This window comes from Rhyacophila brunnea, unplaced genomic scaffold (genome assembly GCF_057557595.1).
Source record: "Rhyacophila brunnea isolate RB1 unplaced genomic scaffold, BYU_Rbru_1.0 scaffold_1, whole genome shotgun sequence".
NCBI classification, from domain to species: domain Eukaryota; kingdom Metazoa; phylum Arthropoda; class Insecta; order Trichoptera; family Rhyacophilidae; genus Rhyacophila; species Rhyacophila brunnea.
Window position 1 is genome coordinate 16,105,728 of NW_028232751.1, and position 22,720 is coordinate 16,128,447.

A 22,720-nucleotide genomic window follows, 5' to 3' on the forward strand; every position below is an offset into this window, starting at 1 on the left:
AAATTAATTGAAAGTAATTTCACGTTGTACCTAGATTTAACTTATTATTGTAAACTTCTACATTCCGATTGTAAAATAATATCAATCCGACTTAATATTATTATACAAACATGTTGATTATTATAAAATATAAGTACCTATACTAAAGAAAAATAGCATTTAAATATACCTACCTAAGCGCCTCTGCGCCTATAATATATTATAATTTATAATACGTGTTTGAGTACTTATGTACCTATTTATATGAAGATTCTTTAATATTGAATTTATTAAAAATAGTTTATTAGTGATGGGCATATTATAGTCATTTTGAAAGCATAGTAACATTAGTAACGAATTTAAATAAATTTCACATCTCAAATGTCATTTACTGAATTTCCCTATTGGAAATTTTAGGTTAAGAAAACTTAAGTTAACATGTGTGTGTGCCCCAGAGGCCAGATTGACGTTATCACACGTGTAATTTATACTTCCCATAAAATAAAGTATAATAGGTTACGAAGGGTCATTGCAGTTGTCATCATGGTCTCATAAAATATACACACCTACTTTATTTATATAAATTATAATAATGTGTACAGTGGTCATAGTATGCCATTCGATTGACATTGAACTGCTTATTTAGCATAATTCATTTATCTCAAGGAAATCATAATAATAGTGATTATTTATACTTATTTAACTAGTGTCATTGCGAAGATCACAAATCAACATGGATGGAAATAAAATAAAAATGAAAAAGCAACTAGGGTTGCTGGAGGGTGTAGCTATTATCCTAGGAATAATATTTGGTTCTGGAATATTTGTGTCACCGAAGGGAGTTCTTCAACAAACTGGCTCAGTTTGGGGTGCACTCATCGTGTGGGCAGCCTGCGGAGGATTAGCCACACTTGGTGCTTTATGCTACGCTGAATTGGGTATGCCATTAATTCATTTTAACAATATTTGTCACCGAATTTGTAAAACAATTTTAACACTTTGATCGCCATGTGGATCACCGGTGACCGGCACTGGGTTAGTCCAAGGAAGCCGTGGGGGTTACTGGTGGCCGGCAAGGAAGACCTACGTTTGAGTTGATTTTCAGCACCGGCCGGCGGGCACACGCTCTGTGTATTATTCTATATGAGGTGGCCGGCATGGCTCTTCTGTATGTTACTGCAGCTTGGCCTGGGAATATTCCTTCAAAGTAACTAAAGATAGGCTCACTAATGTAATGAAGAAAAAAGTTTTCCTTTTAAATCTTACATGTGTTTTTATTGATATAAAAATGAAAATTGAAGAGATTATAAAAACGTAAGTTATAAAAATTATGTAAATTATAAAGAAATAGAATGACAAAAATGATTATAATGACGTATAAGTATATTTCCAGTTTATATGTGTATCCAGGTATACCCACTACATAATTTGAAAACTTTTATTCCCTATTTCCCTGTTTATTATAATTATCTGAATATAATTCAACTTTGAAATGGCACCAAGCTCTCATCAACACAGATGGACAGGTGACCGGCGAAATGGCCGGCCCGGCGCAATATGATAAATTAACCTGTTGGCGCCGCGACGGATACATGTGGCCACATGTGTGGGCACATCATAAGAACCAATATTTACGTAAAAAAATCATCAAAATGAAAAAAACATTATATTCTTTAATTACCTATCAAATAATACCTTAGAAACAAATAATCATTTTTTTACTATTTTACGTAAAACTAGTTAGTTGGTGATCAATGTGTTAATATTGACATTTTTTGAACAATCATTGGAATACTGTTTGGTGCATACTATGTGGTTCTGTTTAAATTGAAATTGTTACTTATATCATACTTATAACAATTTTATTTGTAGACAGTTTCATCAATAATTATTTATTGTGTGGTTATCTTAGTTGTGCACCGTAATAATACCCCGTTTACACGTGCATGGATTTACTGCTGACAGTAAGTATTATCGCGGCCATAACAAGAAAATGTATGGGTAAACATGTATTATCCAGCAGTTACATGATTACATGTATGAATCAAGAAAGTTTGGAAGCATCTGAATTTTCATGCGACAATACGATTTTTTCGATCTGCACCTGCGCAGTAGAACAATAGTGGCGAGCCTGCCGGCAAAAAAACGAATAACGAACGAATTTTCAGATTGACCGATTTTTCAAATAGTACGAAATAGTACCATGCAATGACAACATCGCGTCTCGCTCACTCTTGAAGAATGAATTGGAGAGACAGTCAGCACTTTTACGTGTGAACAGTTGTCATGTTTAAAACAAACATAACCAACTTTAATCCACTGGCAACACTATTTGTTATCGTTGGTCGACTTCGAAGAGCGTTCGGCCGAATAAACATGGATGTCGTTGTTGGAATTTCCGGCGACATCCGGCGACAACGTCAGGTCTCGTGGTGTGACAGAAGAATCCGGGCTTTTTGATTTTGTCTGCCATCCCGAATAGTCGTGCTCCGGTGGGGTCTACCCGATGGTAATTATGGACGTCACCTAATGGAGTACGATGAAGCTGTCAGGTCTAGAGCCTGTCGTTCCAGTTGGGTATTTGAACTATTTATTTGATCCACCATTCTTGATTATTTCTTTTAAAACTTAGTCGCGTGTATTTAAAGTTAGCCATTTCAATTTCAGTACCGAGCCGCCTAAAATCTATTTAATATATTATTAATTCCCTTTCTTTGTCATAATATAGTTTCTTTCAAGTATCAATCGCTCTTTTATTTATTGTTCCCATATTCTACACTTGTCTTGATTCATCTTTCACGGTCGTAAGGCCGTATGGTGCCCATAAATTTAATATGTTAGTATTGACCATGGATTCCTTCCTTCAGCCTTCAGCCGTGAGAATCCAAATTTCAGTTGTCAGTTGCGAGGAGTTCGGCTTGAGAAAGATCAGGTAACCTCACGACCCGTTTCTATGTTTAACGTCTCATGCTCGTTTAATCTATTTTGTTTTATAACGGTTATTCGTCTGCTTCGTTTTGTGATTGTGATCATATCACAATCACAAAATTATATAACACAGTTATTGTCACAATCGTTTAAAATACTCACTATTGCTGCCAGTAAATCCATGCCTTATTGTTTTTCAATTTGTGTGTGTCAGGGTGTGGACCTGATAAGTTGAGCAAGTGGCTGACATCCATTTCTCGTAAAAAACAAAATCTATCAATACAAACCTCCACTCTCTGGAGGCTCATATGATCCTATCAGGATCGAACATGGTTGGAAAAAATCCGTGCACGTGTACACACGCTATAAGCCTTTAATAAAATTACAGTATACACAGTATATAGAAATGTATATTACACATCGCATCACCATGGTCGATCCTGAGAAGATCATATGGGTGTCCACAGTGTTTGTATTGACAGGTTTTTATTTTTGAGAAATGGATGTTTGCCACTTGCTTAACCTATTCGACCATGCTCTGACTCTAAACACACATTGACAAACAACTTGTAAACTTGTTAGATCCGGGGACCCTCGACATTATAAGTTGACACATTTCCACTGCACTGTATAATAAAATATAATAACAAGGTCCCTACGGTACCCTGCTACTGTATTACATTTTTATTGATATATTAATTATTAATTGGTATATTAACCCCAGACAGTAATCATCAGCTCACATATAATTAAATTATGAGCGTAAGGAAGCCGATGCGTTGCAATGTAGAAAAAAATTAATGCTATTTTTTCAATTTATTGCAGATAGGTACTTAGTTACATTATTTTTACATTATGCATGACATTTATTTTCATTCTTTAAATTGCTTTTTAAATCCCCCGTTCATCACAAAATTTTGCTTATCGCGACAGTGTCTAAAATATCTACCCCGCAATCAACAGAGGGGTTACCTGTATACTTATATTGAACCAATTATTGTAACCAATCTTCAAACATTTCCAAATCAAACCATCCACAAGTATATTTTGTTTTAGCTTGCTCCATCAACTATGTTTTCAGCTTAATCCTCAGAGTAATAATATAGAGAGCGGCTATTGTTCGGCAAAATGAAATTCTTGCATAAACGCATAGTAGAACCTCGATTTTATTATTATCAACTTAACTATGAAACGTTATACCATCATGTTGCTTCTCAGTACAGCTACCAAATTTAAACACAACATAGTAGTTAACCATATTTTCTACTAAATTAACTAATAATATTTACAACCAACTTTATATTTAACTCAAAAACAATAAAGTTCAGCAACACGTGCTTGCAGTTTTTAAATGAATGTAATCATTCAAATCCATATTTACCGGTGACATTTACAAAACGTATTTAATTCAGCTGTAGAAATTCTATCTTACTCTAACGCATAGTGCGGAGATATAAGCGTGCCGAATGCTTACTCACTTGCACTAATGCTTCGTCTTTGTTCAGGCCTTGGCTTAATCCAACCACATCATGAATCCACTTATTTGCACACAATTATTAATAAAATTCTGTACCTATTTATTTCCTAGGAACAACTCTAGCACAGAGCGGTGGTGACTATCATTATATAAATGAAGCATTTGGACCACTTCCCGCATTTTTATACTTATGGGATGCTAATTTAATATTCGTGTGAGTATTTAACACCTAACTCCGTTTTATATTATATTTTTGTAGAGAGAAAAAATATGCAGTAGAACCTTGACTTTACATTCCTAGATTTCATATTTTCCTAGTAGTCGCGTGTGGTTTTACGTTATTTTCCACAATTTCCATCCGAAATACAATTAAAATTGGAAATTAAATTTATTGTACGGTAATTATTGAAATGCATAACTGCAATACTTTTTATGTTAATGCCTGTCGTGTAAGTACTGATGCATATTGGCATTCCTTTTTTATTGAGGTCCTAAAAACCTTTAAGCCAATTTATAATATAGAAAGAGTTTTATACAAACAAGTCAAAGCAAACCAATTTGAATGATTTTTTAATAAAAAACAAATACATTTTGTACTGTGTCGGCTTATATTGTTGTGGATCCCAGGCTTGAATCCCGAGTATAGAAAAATTCATACGTGGTTTTTCAATGTGAGTATTGACCTAATATGGTGAGCAAGTGGTTAACATCCATTTCTCGTAAGCTACCGATGTACTCGCTAATCATGACGAAACAGTATGCCACTGATATATTATTTAAGATAAATTAATATTAACACAGCAATATAATGTTATCTATAGAGACTTTACTGTCTTACATAATCATCACCATATTCAATCCTAAGTTGTAGAACACACTGCAATCGGCAAGGCAATGCGCGCACGGCGACCAAACGGCACCTGCTTTGCGAACTACGCTGTACGCAAAGTAAGTGCTTTTTATGCCTTTCGCATGCGCGCATAGGATGAAAACTCACATTGTGCTTTCGTCCTAATAGTATCATATGGGCCTCCATAGAGTTTGTATATTTTGAATATGTGAAAAAAAAATCAAAAGCTATGTTAGAGTTATAACATTTGTTTCAATGGGAATTTTTATAACGATTCTCGTTACTGTAGCGTCAGGGAAAAGAAGTTTTTCACGTTAAATGTTGATACAATCATATCTGTGGTCAGCAATGAAGATAAGAAAGACTCAACAGCTCTGTAGCTTTAGCAATTGAAACTGAAGAAATTATGAAAAAATTCTGAAAGATTTGGCCGTTGGAAAAGCAATCTAGATACTCGTAAATATCATTTTGATTAAGTAAGTAGTTTTATTAGTTTTTATCAAAATATCTATTAATTTATTAAATTCTACCTTGCACTTGCTGTGACCGGCCCTGCGAAGAACAACATAAAATTCATTAATGTTTTAATTTGCTACCCTGCTAAGTTATAACTTGAAACATTGGATTGATATAAAAAAATCATCATTATCAGCTGGGGTCGATTCAATGCTGGATGAAGGCCTCCTCTAGCTTCTTCCACTTTTCAAACTCACTTCAAAAAAAAAAAAACATAATCATCACCATATTCAATCCTAAGTTGTAGAACACACTGCAATCGGCAAGGCAATGCGCGCACGGCGACCAAACGGCACCTGCTTTGCGAACTACGCTTTACGCAAAGTAAGTGCTTTTTATGCCTTTCGCATCACGCGCGCATAGGATGAAAACTCACATTGTGCTTTCGTCCTAATAGTATCATATGGGCCTCCATAGAGTTTTTGTTTTCTGACTCTGACACACATTGAAAAACAACAGTGTCAGACCCGGGATTTGAACACGGGACCCACGACATTATAAGCTGACACATAACCGCTCAGTTATCTTGAGTGATAAAAATAGTATAGATATACAATCATAAATCGTCCAGTGTTCGAATTTAGAACTATGACCATAGTTCTAAATTTACAGTATAAAAAATATGTCAAATGTTAGCATGTGGCGCCCTCGCTTGCCCGACAACTTAGACTGGTAGGATCTGTAGCTATATTAAATAACTGTTAACTAAGAGTAGGTAGAGTATATGTTTCTATTAATATTCTTTTTTACAGAATATAATATCTGTCTACTTATTTATATGCTGCATAATATATTATTACAAGTAAATATCATTAATTTGAGATAATTTTATTGCAAGGTAATCAGGCAAAGAGGCGTATCAGTATAGTAAAGAGTGCAAAAAAGTTATTAAACTTATACTCTACGTAATCAAACTTCTATTAGCTGATGTATAATGCAATATTTTTATCTTTCAGACCGACGACAAATGCAATTATGGGGCTCACATTTGCCAGCTATATTATACAACCTTTATTTCCAGCGTGTCAAGTACCAGATCTATCTCAACGACTGATTGCAGCTTTAACGATATGTTAGTATGTTATTTCCATTAGATTACAATTTAAACAAAATATGAATATTTTATAGAAATTGACCCTCACCGATTGAATAATATATTGTATAAACAATGATAAGAAGTGGGAAAATAATCAGTAAATCAATAGAAATATTTTTATATAATTTGGGATACCCAGAACATCCTATCTATTACTTACCTATACATAAAAATATTTGTAATTATTATTTTTATGTATCAAACATTTCAAATAACATGCATCATTAAATGGCTGATTATAGTAGTATGCAAAAACGGTTACATGGAAATTGTACGTAAAACATTTCCGTTCTATCAGAAAGAGATGACCGTATACTATAATATGGCCTCCAATTTTATTAGATTCAATATGAACATTAATTATTCAATTTTCATAGCTGATTTTGGCAAAATTCACGAATTCAAGAATGGAAACCTAACCTAACAAATAATCCAGTTTATGAGGCATCTAATTACAAAAAGCGACAAGTCCACAATTCAATATTTTCGGGAAACAACTTTTTATGTTTCAAGCTTTAATTACGTTGTTTTAATGTGAGATTATTTTTTCCGTTGTTTATGTCGAAATTAGAACCAAATGGCAATTTGTTTCAGCCGATAAAGTCTTAAATCTAATAAATATAGGCAAAATAAAATTGGACGTAGCGCTATTTGTACCTCTTTTTTTAATTTACTCCGCATTAGACACATATTTCCGTGGCACTGTCATAAGTTTACCAGATGCTACAGCATGAGAGACGCCCTTTTCAATATTGAACGTTCCCTTATTGATTGACTTAAACACGCGCGAAATCAACCAAGCTTTAAATAATATGAAACATTGACTTGGCACTTTTTGTAATAAATCGAGACTTAAAATATTTTTTTTCGTAGGGTTATGTCGTGTTTTGGAATTTATAGATCAATATACATATGGTGTAAAATTATACAAAGAATATGTGCGTATTTTTTTCTCAATTTTGTCCAAATGTGGACTTATCGCTTTTTGGAATTAGACGCCTCATATCAGCTATTTTCAAAATTTGTTTGCTGCTGGCTTCCTGTAAAGTGTAAACAAGAACCGTGTTTTATTTAGACATGAATTTTATGACAGTACTTTATGACCCAAAGAGGTTGGACGGTCTTTAATATACAGCCATATATTTCCGATACAACATTTCATGATGAAGTGTGATACGACGAACTGCATACGTACAAGTTTCATAAGTGACACGTGCAAAAACTGCTTTACTGAAGAACTTGGTCTCATGGCAATTAGAGCAATTGGATCTAATAGGAGTCTTGTACTTGACAAAAAAAACAACAAATTTGAATGAACTATTTACTGTTGAGTATTTAAAACGTATAGTCCTTAGAATCCTATAGAAGGATGCCGATCAAATCCTCTGGGAGTGTCCCCATATGTCGGTTGAAAGGAAAGAGCTACTCAAGTCGGTCTGATCCTCAGTTGGACTGGTCGGCCATTGCGACTTGGTAGCTACGAGGGAAAATTTCTCAGCCTTTAAAAAGTTTGCGGCATTTTACGACGAGCGAGAAGGTCTTTTCTCATCAAGAATTGACCGTAATACATTATATTGAAGTAGGAATCATGCACACTGTAGTGCACACCAACCAAGGTCTTGGGAAGTTACTCCTGGGACGGTTTCAGCATAAATTTTAATGGTGCCCAACGTTTGTCATACCACGGTCAGTAGCGAAGGGTAGAGGTAGGCTGTTGAGATCTGACATAAATGGTTCATATTAAACTTTGTTAGGCATACGTATTTGTTTTTATTGAACTAAAATTGATAGTTCCACGATGGCCGCGCGACTTAAGCGTTGGACTATGGCGTCGTGGGCCCCAGGCTCGAATCCTGGGTCTGGCAAGTACACATATTGTTTTTCAATTTGTGTATGAGTCAGAGTATGGACCTATTAGGTTGAGCAAGTGGCTGACATCCGTTTCTCGTAAAAACATAATCTGTTAATACAAAACCTCCACAATTGTGGAGGCCCATAATATGATCCTATTAGGATCGGACATGGTCGGAAAAAAAAATACAATTTACAGATGGTGTTGGTTAGTTTTTAAAAATCAATTGCACCCTGTCTAACCAAATCATAATACGAGGGTGGGTCAATAAGTCCTTAGAAAAGCCGACAGGTGGCGCGACTAGTACTGTAAGCGGTTTGTTTTCATGCAGCGGCACTACCGATTCAGTATGCTGCGAAGTTTCAATCAGATTGGTCGGGTTGTTGTGTGTTTCTCGTACATTTAAAAAAAAAATTTGCTTGTTTACAAAAATGGAGAAAATTGAGTTTAGAGCTGTTATTAAACATTTTAATATAAAAGGGTTAACAGCAAAGAAAATAAAAAATGAGTTGGATTTAGTTCACGGCACATCTGCTCCTTCACTTGCAACTATTTATAACTGGTTAAATGAATTTAAACGTGGTCGTACATCAACAAAGGATGAACCACGCTCAGGACGTCCTGTAGAGGTGACTACACCAGAAATGATCAATAAAATCCACGATATGGTGTTAAGTGACCGAAGATTAAAGTTGAGTGAGATAATTGAGGTTACAGGGATCTCAAAAGGTAGCGTCATTTCTATTTTACATGACAAATTGGGCATGAAAAAAATTTCTGCAAGATGGGTGCCGCGTTTGCTCACAGTCGACAATAAACGCAATAGGGTGGTGGCCTCTAAAGCCCTGTTGTCGCTCATGCAACGCAATCCGGATGAATTTTTTCGTCGCTTTGTGACTGTAGATGAAACATGGATACACCACTATACTCCCGAGACGAAAGAACAGTCAAAGCAGTGGATTGCAAAAGGCGAACCATGTCCAAAGAAGGCGAAAACCGTAAAATCAGCTGGTAAGGTTATGGCTACTGTATTTTGGGATCCACGTGGAATTATTTTCGTTGACTATTTGGAAAAAGGAAAAACAATAACAGGGGATTATTATGCATCTTTATTGGACCAGCTAAAAAACAAAATTGAAGAAAAACGGCCTCATTTAAACAGGAAAAAAATCTCTTTCATCAGGACAATGCCCGTGTTCACACATGTTTACGATCAATGGCTAAAATTGAAGAATTGAAGTTCGAATTGGTCGACCACCCACCGTATTCGCCAGATTTAGCCCCCCAGTGACTTTTTCCTTTTCCCAAACTTAAAAAAATGGCTAAGTGGACAAGGTTTTTTTTTCAAATGAAGAAGTCATCGATCGGACAAATGCTTATTTTGAGGACCTTCCGAAAACTTATTTTTCTGACGGTTTAAAAAAAATTGAGAAACGTCTAACCAAGTGTATTGAGCTCCAAGGAGATTATGTTGAGAAATAAAAAAAAAAAAAAAAAAACTGTTTTAATGCTTTTTTCTAAGGAATTATTGACCCACCCTCGTAGTTTTGGTATACTTTGGGCGGTACGACAAAATTGTGCACACTTTTTCATTAATACTTATTTGTTTTCGTTGGATTAAGAATACATATTGTATTACCATATTGTTAATTCATTTTTTTAAATTCATTAAGCCATGCTTAAATTAAACTATAATAGATAAAAAATATTATTCTATCTTTAAAATATCCAAAATTATGTATGAGTTAATTTCATAATTTTAGATATTTTATAGAGAGACTAGTATTTTTTAACTATTATTATTATTATTTCCCAGGGTTTATTTGAATTTTACAGATTAATTACAATTTAACAGATTTCCAACTGACCCCGGCCGAGCCGAGTGCGCTACGTCATCGTTTTTAAATGAGTGAGCACAATAACATTCAAGTCAAAACAGAGAATGACAAAAAATATCGTGCATCTACCGTGGTTAAAGTAAAAAAAAGTAAATGGTCCCCTACCAACATAAGCTTGGACTTGTATTTAGTAGAGTATTTTTTAACTATTATCTATTATGGCTTGGTTTCGCAGGGTTTAATTGAATTTTAAAAACTAACGAACACCATCTCTAAATTGTAGTCTTATTTCAATGAAAACAAATACGTCTGACTAACAAAGCTTAGTGTGCATTATTTATGGTGGATCTTAAGAGCCTATCTCTACCCTTTGCCACTGACCACAGTATACGTCTGCATAACGGGTGTGGAAACGTAGCGGGTGGTGGGAGAAAAAAGTTCTTATGCGGTAAATCATTGAATTTTGTTATATTTATGATATGTTATATTTTGAATATGTGAAAAAAAAATCAAAAGCTATGTTAGAGTTATAACATTTGTTTCAATGGGAATTTTTATAACGATTCTCGTTACTGTAGCGTCAGGGAAAAGAAGTTTTTCACGTTAAATGTTGATACAATCATATCTGTGGTCAGCAATGAAGATAAGAAAGACTCAACAGCTCTGTAGCTTTAGCAATTGAAACTGAAGAAATTATGAAAAAATTCTGAAAGATTTGGCCGTTGGAAAAGCAATCTAGATACTCGTAAATATCATTTTGATTAAGTAAGTAGTTTTATTAGTTTTTATCAAAATATCTATTAATTTATTAAATTCTACCTTGCACTTGCTGTGACCGGCCCTGCGAAGAACAACATAAAATTCATTAATGTTTTAATTTGCTACCCTGCTAAGTTATAACTTGAAACATTGGATTGATATAAAAAAATCATCATTATCAGCTGGGGTCGATTCAATGCTGGATGAAGGCCTCCTCTAGCTTCTTCCACTTTTCCCGGTCTCTAGATCTTTGCTACTTCGAACATCCCCCCAATTTTAATTGTTTGTCTATCCTGCGGGTTGTAGGGCGTCCTTGTAGTCGTTTAGTGCCCTTGAAGAACCACTTTATGACAGCATTTAACCAGCTGTTGTCCACTCGCCGAGTGACATATCCAGCCTATTGCCAACTCTTATCATATTGCATACTCTTGTCTAATTCTTAATCCATTAGTTTCTTTTGTGGTCTTTCTGCGTTATGCCCAACATACCTTTAAATGCCACATTGCGCAATTCATCATTTTTGGATTTCATTTACATTAAGTATCCATGTTTCATATGTGTACATGAGCACTGGTAGTACACATTGGATGAAAACTTCATGCTTAAGACAATATGGGAGATCACTTTTTTGAAGATAGTATTCAGGTGCCCAAATGCACTCCATGCCAGTTTGTTTTTGCTAGCAATCTCGTCATACATACCACCACTTTTGTTATCCAAAGGAGACATAGTTGTTGACCCGCTCGATTTGAGTGCCATTGATAAGGATTGCTTTTGGTTCAGCAATGCGGTTTATCATTAATTTTGTTTTCGACAAATTTATCTTTAAACCTACTTTGCAACTTTCATTTGCAAACTTGTACATCCTGATCTGAAGGTCATCTGGGCCATCTACAAAGACCATAATGTCATCTGCATAGTTCAGGTGACTGTGGTATGCGCCGTTAATGGCAATTCCACTGTTCTCTACATCTTACAGAGTAGTAGTGAATAATTTGGGCGAGATTGTGTCGCCTTGCCAAACATAGTCCTAAACCTGCTAATAGGAAACGGCTTTTAAAGCTTTGTGCTGGCTGCTGCTGGTAATGAGGCATACCAGCATGGGATGTCCCCAGGGCTTTGTCCTCTGTAATTTTTCAGATCCTCAATGTCTCCCTTTATAAGGGGGATGATGATCGAGGCATTTTTCCAGGCCTCTGGGACACAGTTGTGCAAGCTCTTTGTTAACGGTTTTACCATCTTTTGAGAATGCCTATTGTTAGTCCATCTTCTCTTAGAGCTTTCCAACTTTTCATATCTATCACATGCTCTACATCAAATGTAATAAGCTCAGGGACAAACGCTTCATCATCTTTCTTTTGAGGATCTGAACTTATCGCATTTCTATCAATTATATCATTGTGGAGTGTGCTGTAGAATTCCACCACTCTATTCTGCAAGTGATCCCAGTTTATTTACACACAGAATTTCTGAAAAATTATTGTTTTGTACCTTTTTATAATAGATATTACACGAAAAAAAGACAACATGCACTGACATAGATATTAAAAAAAGTAATGCTCAACTGTGATTCGAACTCAGGCTAAAAATTGTACTGTTATGATAATTGGACGTTTTGTCTGCTGGACTATTTGGCGTCAGGTCCAGGGTGCATAAATGAATTTTACAAAAATTATGTATCTGTAAGCACCGTAACACTTAAATACCTACAGCCTCGGGATCAGGTGATAGTATGACACTGGTTTTAACATTGTGTGTGTGGGCTATTTACAATAAGTGTGTAATCAATGTCAATGTATGAGTTGTATGTTCAAATTGTCAAATGTTCAAATTTACTTAGACCCTTTTTTGATTACCATGATATTGATACACCCCTGTTACAGGCGGGCTTCTCCCGGTGTAAAATAATCATTTAGTAGCTATAAGTCGAAACGTAACCCTGACCTCTAGAAACGGCTTCATAAAACATCTAATCTGATTCCTTGCTCAACCACGTAAGTATTTTTTAATCATAAGTAAAGGCCTTCGTCCGGTGTGTGAAAATCGCATATTGGGCGGAGATGTAATTAAGATAAATTTAATTTAATTTAAAAAGTATAAATGATGATGGATGAAAGCGATAATTTTAAGACTAAATATAAGTATTCAAATATAATAAATTTTGCCGCGCATTGTGCGTGAAATCCTCTCGTGCCGGCGCCAGGGTCAGGCTCGTGATTCGCCGAATCAAAGATCATGCGATCAGATTTGGCCAATCACTAGTCCCTTTTACTAGTTGGCGTGGGTCTGAGGAATTTAAAAAGAGAAAACATGTTAGTAAGCGTCCCTTTTCCAATAGGATAGGACCTGCGACTATAATCGTAAAAACCCAGATATAAATTTGTGAAACTAAAAATCATAAGAAAATATAAGACCACGTCACGAACACGAAAGACTGAGTTTTATTTACACTCTAATCTTTCTTTTTTTTTTGTGAATCCGGGGTTCGATGGACACTTGAGCTAGCCGCTGGAACCCCGGGTATCTCAATATGAATACGTGTATTAATTAAGGCGCTAAGTACCAAAAAAATAAAAACTGACATTTTTATAGAAAAATGTTCTACATACCAACGCCAATAACTTCAACTATAGTCTAAGTGCCTCAAGCAAGTCAAAAAAATACAGCAAAATAATTAAACCTGTCGACGTTGTAATTCCGTTGGCGTGTTTTATTTATAATGGTGTAAGTAGCACTGCAGTGGTCAACGGCATTCAATATAAAATAGCTGACGATGGTGTGTTGACACTTGCGAGTTCTTAATACCTAAAATTATAGAAGCTGCCGTGATTGCTTCACACTGTAAAACTACATTTTTCAAAGGGTCTGGTTCATGAAATTTTACTGCAATGACTCGGTATTTTGTAACTACAGACAATACTACTTTTTGGTACTTAGAGCCTTATTTAATACAAGTATTCATATATTAGTGCTATAGCTGGTTACGTGTTAAAATTAGTGCCATTTATGTGTTAATTTATAGTACATAGCTATAGACAGATGTGAGCAAATAATATTGTTTTTGTAGAATATAAAATAGTTATTGTTAAAATATGTTAATAGACAATTAAAAAATATTTTTATTAAGAAGGTACGTGTTAAATAATCATTATAGTATGGAGTTTTCGCCATTGGTATAGAGTAGTGCAAGTTGGTTACCAACCCTCGATGGAAGGTGGCTCCAAAAGAAGAAGATTCGATATTATTACTTTCATTACTTACATTACACTTATTACAGTAGGACTGGGTCGTGCATACCTCTATAATATACCAGATAATTGTCAATTTACCTACGTGTATGGAAAAAATGCATGGCAATATTTGGTTAAATTATTTGGTTACATCTTGTTTTCCTTTGATTTCAGGTTTTTTGACTTTCATGAATGGTTACGATGTAAGAGCCACTACCAAAGCTCAGAATGTATTTATGTTTACTAAGATATCAGCACTTCTAGTCATTATATTTGCTGGTATTGTTTGGATGGCTAAAGGTGAGCTATGTTATTTAATAGTTTAAATTATTAGCTATGTCATGTTAAATATAATTTATTGTATATATCAGTAACGAAGGATGGAGGTGGGCTGTTAAGATCCGCCATAAATAGTGCAAATTACAATTTTTTAGTCATACGTATTTGTTTTTATTGAACTAAGACTACAATTATTTACATTTGGTATTGGTTAGTTTTTAAAAATCAATTGAACCCTGCCTAAACCAAACCATAATTGTTTTGGTATATTTTGGGCGATACGACATAATTGTGCACACTTTTTCATTTATACTTATTTGTTTTCGGAATACTTATTGTATTAGGAATACATATTACACATATTGTTGGTTCGTTTTTTTAAATTCTTTAAGCCCTGCCTAAACAAAACTATAATAGATAAAAATATTATTCTATCTATAAAATATTCAAAGTTATGTATGATTTAATTGCATAATTTTAGATATTTTATAGATAGACAAGTATTTCGTTATATATTCGTCATTATATTGACGGTTTTTGGCATTTTTTAAAGGTCAAACTTTGGCCATCATATAGGTAACAAAAATATCCATTCAAATTCATATCTAAACCAAAATTTACCGTTTTAGGGTGATTTGAAATTAGGCACTTCATTTATTCTAGAGCGGATTTGGCGACTCAAGTCAATGACAAAACAGGGCAAAATTTAAAACTTGCACCTCTTAAGGCATGTAGACCTATCGATATATATGATATCGATATACGTACTTTCATAACTAATTTTATTGAACAATCGCCCAGTGCGGGTTTGGTTATTAAGCGATTCAAATATAAAATAATTGGAACTTATCAAAAGGTAATCTTAATCAGGGTTTTTTTCAAAAAATAACTAAAGAAAATCATATTCAAATATCATCGATGCGCATTAAAATTAAACAAACAAACAAATACAAATAAAGTTATAAAAAATAAAATTATAAAAACATCATATTTGAATAAAAGTATATAGTGATTTCACTGGTTCCCACATCCTGAAGCGGGCCCCCAGTCCAGGATCTTTGGTGGTCCCCTATCACTAAGGTTAAAGGCAGTGTTACGTGATATGGTAGCGTTTTTTTTAAACAGTTTTCGATATAAAATAAAGGGTTATTCAGTGTATCAACAAGCATTTATCAAAATATGCAACTACACAGCCACATATTTTAGAATGTTTATACGCTTGAAGGAAATTAGCGCTGCCGGCGATTTTTTTACGATTAGAGCAAATTTTTGATGTTCGTTTATCTCACTTATCTGGTCGATCCTCTAGGCTAGAGCCCTGTCAGTCCCCCCTTTGTGAGGGCCATGGTGATTTTCATCTGGCAAATCATCTCGATTCCTTTTCTTAGTGTTAGAGTCTATGGCCGAATGTCGTCCACTGAGTAACCACCGATCAACGTATTTTGAAGAATCAAAAAGTGTCAAAGGTGGTTTGACGAGTTTGATGAACAAAAATGCCGGAACTGTTTTGGTCTTCAACGAAGCTCTTATTGGGGTAATAATTAGATTCATTTGCGAAATATATTAAAAATGTGTCAAGCGCGAAATGTATAAGGTACAACTACTGAGAAGATAGAAGCATATTAAACTGACTTGCTTATTTACTCCAACAAATCGTAACGTACGTCTATTCCTTTGCGCATTTAATTCAACTGTGCGGCGTCCAATCCTCCCGGAGGCCAATTGGGTCGGCGTCCAATTGGGTCAGCGTCCAATTGGGCCGGCGTCCAATTACCGGAGGCCAATCGGCGGAGGCCAGTTCGCGGTGCCAAATCGTCCTAGACCCGTATATTGAATATACATATTTCAGAAACATACATAGAAAGAATCTTGAAAAAAATATGGTGCGGGCAGGATTCCGCCTCGCATTCATTGGATTCTGGTCAATGTGTTTTACCAATTTAGCCACCTGCACCTACCTGATTACGATGAAATCAACTAATAGTGTTTCAATGCCGAATGATGAAAATAAAATAATTGTTTCAATTTACTACAATATTTTTTGTTATTTCTAAGATGAATCATCGTGGCTTTAATCTTTGTAGGAGGAGTGGATAATTTCAGTGATGGATGGGAGGGTACTTCAACCGATGTGAGCAAATGGTCCGTTGCATTCTATTCAGGAATATTTTCCTACTCTGGCTGGTAAGATTTAAAATTTTTCTCCTTATTCATCAAGCCTATTAGATCCAGTAAATGTTATAAAAAAATAATCCAACGAGGCTCATTAGAACCATTTCGTGTTCGAAAATATATGGTATACTGACCTCTTTAAACCAAACATAAAAATGCTCTTATCTTCAAATACATTAATAAAGCAATGGAACAAGATACTATGCAGGGGGTCCACATTATGGAGTCCCCACAGTAACGAATTTGCAACTGTTACTTTCAATCCCACACTCCTACGTTATTTCTATCTTGCTCACATGTCTTTTTCTTTTCTAAACGTGTTTCAATTAAACCCATTTACTAAATAATCATGCTCCCTGTTTTAAGCAGATTCGCTTCGATTCACATAATTTAATAATATTCATGACCATACTAATCAAAAATTAACTGCATTTTCAGGAGCTACCTCAATTTCATGACGGAAGAATTGCGAGATCCTTTTGTCAATTTGCCAAGGGCTATTTACATATCTCTGCCACTGGTGACGATAATCTATGTCTTGGCCAATGTTGCTTATCTGGCTGTGTTGGGACCACAAGGAGTTCTGGCATCTCCTGCAATTGCTGTGGTAAGCCTAATTGTGGATTCGTAATTACATGTTTATTATTACTCCTATATCTCACACATTTTTATGGTTACATATTTGTATACTTCCAGATGTTTGCTGAGCGAGCTTTGGGTTGGATGTCATGGGGGATGCCTGCATTGGTGGCCATCGCCGCATTTGGTGGCCTCAGCGTTCACATAATGACATCATCGAGAATGTGTTTCGCCGGCGCACGTAATGGTCACATGCCTGCTCTTTTGAGTCATTTAAATATCAAGTGCCTAACCCCTTTGCCATCACTAGTTTTTTTGGTAAATCCTTCTTGTCTATCAATATGTTTCTTTACCAGTTTTTAGCTACAAACAGAACATAATAACCTTGGATTCTAGAAATATCTATTTCTGGTTCACAACCAATAGTCATAATTATTTTAGAGCATCATTACCTATCCAAACTATTTCGTTTTCTATTCTTGAAATATGTTGTAAAATCTTAGGCCACCTACCCAATACACAATATAAAACGCCAAGTGATGAGAATTTTATATGTATCCATATGAATTGGTATTGGTTATCATCAATTGAAATTTAAATTCAATTTTTATCATTACCCTCATTCAATATTATTGATTTTACAAAACATTGCTATTTTTAAAAAAATCAATTAACTTTACAAAATATTATGTTATAAAAGTAGTTATAAAAAATAAATTCTTCACTTTTGGTTTAGCTCACAAGAAACAAACAAGCATTGGGTATAATATAATATGTTTCATACTGGAGGTTCTTAGTTTCAAGGTTGGTAACTTCCATAATATTCCATCATTTTACATCGCATCACACTGCATATAGAATATTTTCTTTTTGCGAACTATTAGAAAAATCGAATAGATGAATAAAATGTCCTTAACGTCATTAAAATTAATAAACTGTGTTTAAAGTTAGTCGTGAAATATAAAAAAATGGCATTATAATGAATATAAATGACTGCAATCAACCTCCGGTTTAATTCTATTAAGCTAAAAGTAGGTACCTACTTACAGAACCAGAATCAAGAAAAACAAGCAAAACTCACCGCATGCCCCAGATGATAATATATAAAATTCACGATACATACAAAAGACAACTATATTTAACTGGTTCATTTTGTTTCACAGATGCTGATGTCTTTAATCATGCTCATAAGCGGTGATATTTACACTTTGATCACATATTGTACAGTTGTTGAATCTTTCTTCACAACTTTGAGTGCTGCCGCTGTTCTTTGGTTACGATACAAACAACCTCATCTTGTTCGACCAATCAAGGTATAGTAAAACATAAACATCTCTGTACATTTTAAATGTATATATATATATCGGTCATGGCCCCCACAAGGGGGAGCTGACTTACTCATGAATACTGTCTCTCTTTGGACCACCTCAGTTAAGGCACCTACGATCCTTGATGAATCCCTCTATTGTCTTACATGCCTAACTTATGCATGTGAGACATTGGAGGGATTACTATATAACGCATACAGTTAGTTCATGGTTGTACCTTCCTCGAAATCCTCGACATGCGCCATATTCATGTTTCCAAAAACCTTTTTCAATATCTTTCTTTCAAAGACGTCCAGCATCCTCTTTATAGTTTATAAGGTTAACTATTTGAGAGAACAGTAATATCATTTTGTTTGCCGTTGTAATTCTACTACTAAATTCTTAGGAACGATGCGTAATCCCAGATATATGATACCATAAAGTTTCTGAAGCCTTACTCGCAGGCATGTAAAGGGATATCCAACTTCTGGATGAATTTGTTTTTTAAATAAAACACAAAGATCATTAACTTTTTGTGAACTTATTTATTTCAATCGATAATTTGATCTTTGCAATTACATATGGTACACAATATCAAATTCAAATGACATCCCCGCATCTCGAAGCTCACGATCCGGTTACGTCAATTTTCGATGACTTTTTCACAAATTTCGACCATGACGTTCTTAACACATTGATCGCCATGGGGGTCACCGGTGACCGGCAAAGAAGACCTACATTAGAGTTGTTCTACAGCGCCGGCGGGCACGCGCGCAGTGAATTTTTCGATACGCGGTGACCGGAATGGCCCTTCTGTATACTACTGCCACTTGGCCTGAGAATATTCCTTCAAAGTAACGAAAGATAGGCTCACTAATGTGAAGAATGTACATAATGAAAAAAAAAGTTTTCCTTTTAGATTGTAAATGTGTTTTTATTGATATAAAAATTATGTAAATAATAAAAAAAGAGAATTACAAAAATGATTATAATGTATGTATACGTATATTTCCAGTTTATGTGTATCCAGGTATTATACTACCCAATTTGAAAACTTTTATTCCGTATTTGTGCCTTTTCTGTTTATTATACTATCTAAATATAATTCGACCTCGAAATGGCACCATGCTCTCGTCAACACATATGGGCAGGTGACCGGTGAAATGGCCGGCCTGGCGCAATATAATAAATTAACTTGTTGGCGCCGCGACGGACACATGAGGCCGGCACATCATAAAAACCAATATTTACGTAAAAAAATTATCAAAATGAAAAAAAACATATTCTTTCATAACCTATCAAATAATACCTTAGAAACAAATAATCATTTTTTAACTATTTTATGTAAAACTAGTTGGCGATCAATGTGTTAAGTGTGTAAAGAGTTTGCCTCATAGCCTCATATTGCGGCATAGCCATAGACGCTTTCTTTCGTGTGACTCCACAAAAAGAAATCCAAATGTGTCAAATCTTGATAGCCAATTAGTCGCTATGTCTTAAAATCTAACTTTTTATGCCAAATACAAACCTCTACTCTGTGCAGGCCCATATGATCCTATTAGGATCGGACATGGACGGACAAAAAAAGTGTTTGGTAAACTTTCCATTTATTTGTCATAATATAATATATATTTATGATGGGTTAATATATTATTATCGCAAGATACATACTTTACCATTTAATAAATGCTAAAGTAAGTGACCGAATTATACACAGAAAATTTCTTGTTACAGGTGCCGTTAGCAGTGCCAATAATTTTCGTTGGAGTATGTTTAGCGTTGTTGATTGTGCCGTGCATAGAGGCGCCAAAGGCAGTTGGAGCGGGTGCATTAATAACATTGGCTGGAACGCCTGTCTATTACCTATGCATTAAGAAACAGCCTGTCTTATTAGCGAGAATGTCTCGTAAGTAGTACATTATATGACGTGTATTATAATATGTAAAATATGATTACGAAGTTAGACTTTACACCAACATTTCCGACAATTGAAATTCTGGTTTGAACATGATTTATTTTAATTGCGAATGTATTTTAATCAATCTTAGGTGAATATAATATTAATAAAACTGTAATGTGTCAAAAGCATAACTTTTTTAACGTAAAACAATAGTACATAATTTTAAAGAAACTCGGAAATATACGCCCTTGCACTGGTCATAATTGAAATTTTAGATTACGCTCTTCTTGCCGTACCTTCATGACCACCTTTTAGCGACCAAGACTTTCCATCTCTCTCGATCTTCCGCTTCTCTCAGGGCAGAATGAATAGTGGCTCGAGCGCGCCAACGCTTTTCCACTGCTTCGCCTTTCCTGGAGGCCACTCAAAACCGATATGTCCAAAAAACTGCAGAATGCATCTCAGACATATTGTCTGTAGCCATTCCTATATCCAGTCTCCGGATTATTGATGGTTCGCCCTGTGCTCTGTGACTGGCCGCGGGTTAGCCATGCCTGGTCTAGACCAATGGAACATCTGCTTATCTGAACTAATGAATGTTGAATAAAAACTGTTTTTATATGAACGATTGTATTCCGATTCGGATGAAAAACATTGTTTACGTACATATATTATGTTCTTGGTCTGGACTAGGCGAAGATGATAAAGAATATCTTGTTTTATTCAGGCAGATAGATATTTCATATATAAAAATGCAATCGAAAAAAATTTTACCGAGCGAGTCTAATGCCGGGTCCACACTGGCAACATGTCGCGCGACAACCTCGTTAAATTTTAAGATAATTATCATAATTGCTTAAGAAATTTTACGATAATTATACTTATCGTAAAATTAAACGAGGTTGTCGTGTGACATGTTGCCAGTGTGGACCCGGCATAATGATTAAATTAGCTGTAAGTCATTTGCATTGCAGATATATTTATAGCAAACTCCACACTTGTGCTCAGGAAATTATTTTCTAGTGGCACACAGGTAAATAATATGCCAGTCCAGTTTGACATTCGACTTTTAATGATTTATTATAATTTATAACGAAGGCGACAGCTTTACAAGAGCGGTAGTGACACTAGCGGTTATTGTGAGCATTTTAATTCTCCTGATTGCCAAACTTCTAGTTAACGTTGTCGCAGTTTAGTATATTTTACAATGTCTAAATATTTTTTGACTTTTTTCTCAGGATCGTTCACGACAACATGCCAAAAATTATTCATGTCAGCGCAGGAAGATCAATAGCCGGTGTACATAACAACGAACACGGGAAATATTACTTTTAACAATTTTTTTTATGTTGCTAACTTAAGATTCTTTTAGTGATTACTTTGTGCAATAAAACAACTCAACTTAAAGTTTAATTGACCGAAAGACTTTGAAATTAACTGAATATGTATAGAAAACAAGTGTATTTATCTATTTGTATGCCATAGATAGTAGTTTTTGAAATCTCTATTAAGTATGTACCTATTTATACCTAGTCATTTTTGAAATGTTATTTATAAAGTAATTTAACTACATAATATTATATTAATGTATGTTTTAATATCAATTATATTTGATGGAAAGATTACATTTAAATTTACAAAATAGACTGTTGAACAATTCAAATATACACAGTAAGTTCCTGATCTTATTATTTATTGTTTTTAATTGTAATTTATTTCTTATCTATCTTAATTAACATGTTAATTATTGTATTTTAATTACATTTTTCAACAAGTCATAATAACAAAAATATACGTAAATTAAAAAAAATATTTCTTAACCTGAAATGTCATTTCATTATGATCACTGCCATCAATAATTGTCATTTTTGCTCTCGTAATCTGACACTGACAGTCACTCCACAGTCGTGTGGTGATCATGTCGACTTCATACTATATTAGATTGAAAGGCTAGTCGC

At 34.7% G+C, this 22,720-nt stretch overlaps 1 protein-coding gene across 2 annotated transcripts; it reads left to right on the forward strand.

The window, feature by feature from the left end:
* Positions 1 to 351: 351 nt before the first annotated feature.
* Positions 352 to 22,198, forward strand: gb (solute carrier family 7 member genderblind). 2 transcript variants are annotated; one of them, XM_085941721.1, is made up of 10 exons: positions 352 to 917; positions 4,496 to 4,598; positions 6,707 to 6,822; positions 14,700 to 14,825; positions 16,889 to 16,988; positions 17,415 to 17,583; positions 17,673 to 17,873; positions 18,719 to 18,868; positions 20,597 to 20,768; positions 22,001 to 22,198. In XM_085941721.1, exons 1-10 carry the CDS (start codon positions 713 to 715, stop codon positions 22,054 to 22,056), a joined length of 1,398 nt encoding a protein of 465 aa, XP_085797847.1. In that variant the 5' UTR covers positions 352 to 712; the 3' UTR covers positions 22,057 to 22,198. The 2 variants fall into 2 exon arrangements, with proteins under 2 accessions (XP_085797847.1, XP_085797854.1); XM_085941728.1 differs by lacking the exons at positions 4,496 to 4,598; positions 6,707 to 6,822 and having other exon boundaries at positions 566 to 917.
* The last annotated feature ends 522 nt before the right edge of the window (positions 22,199 to 22,720 follow it).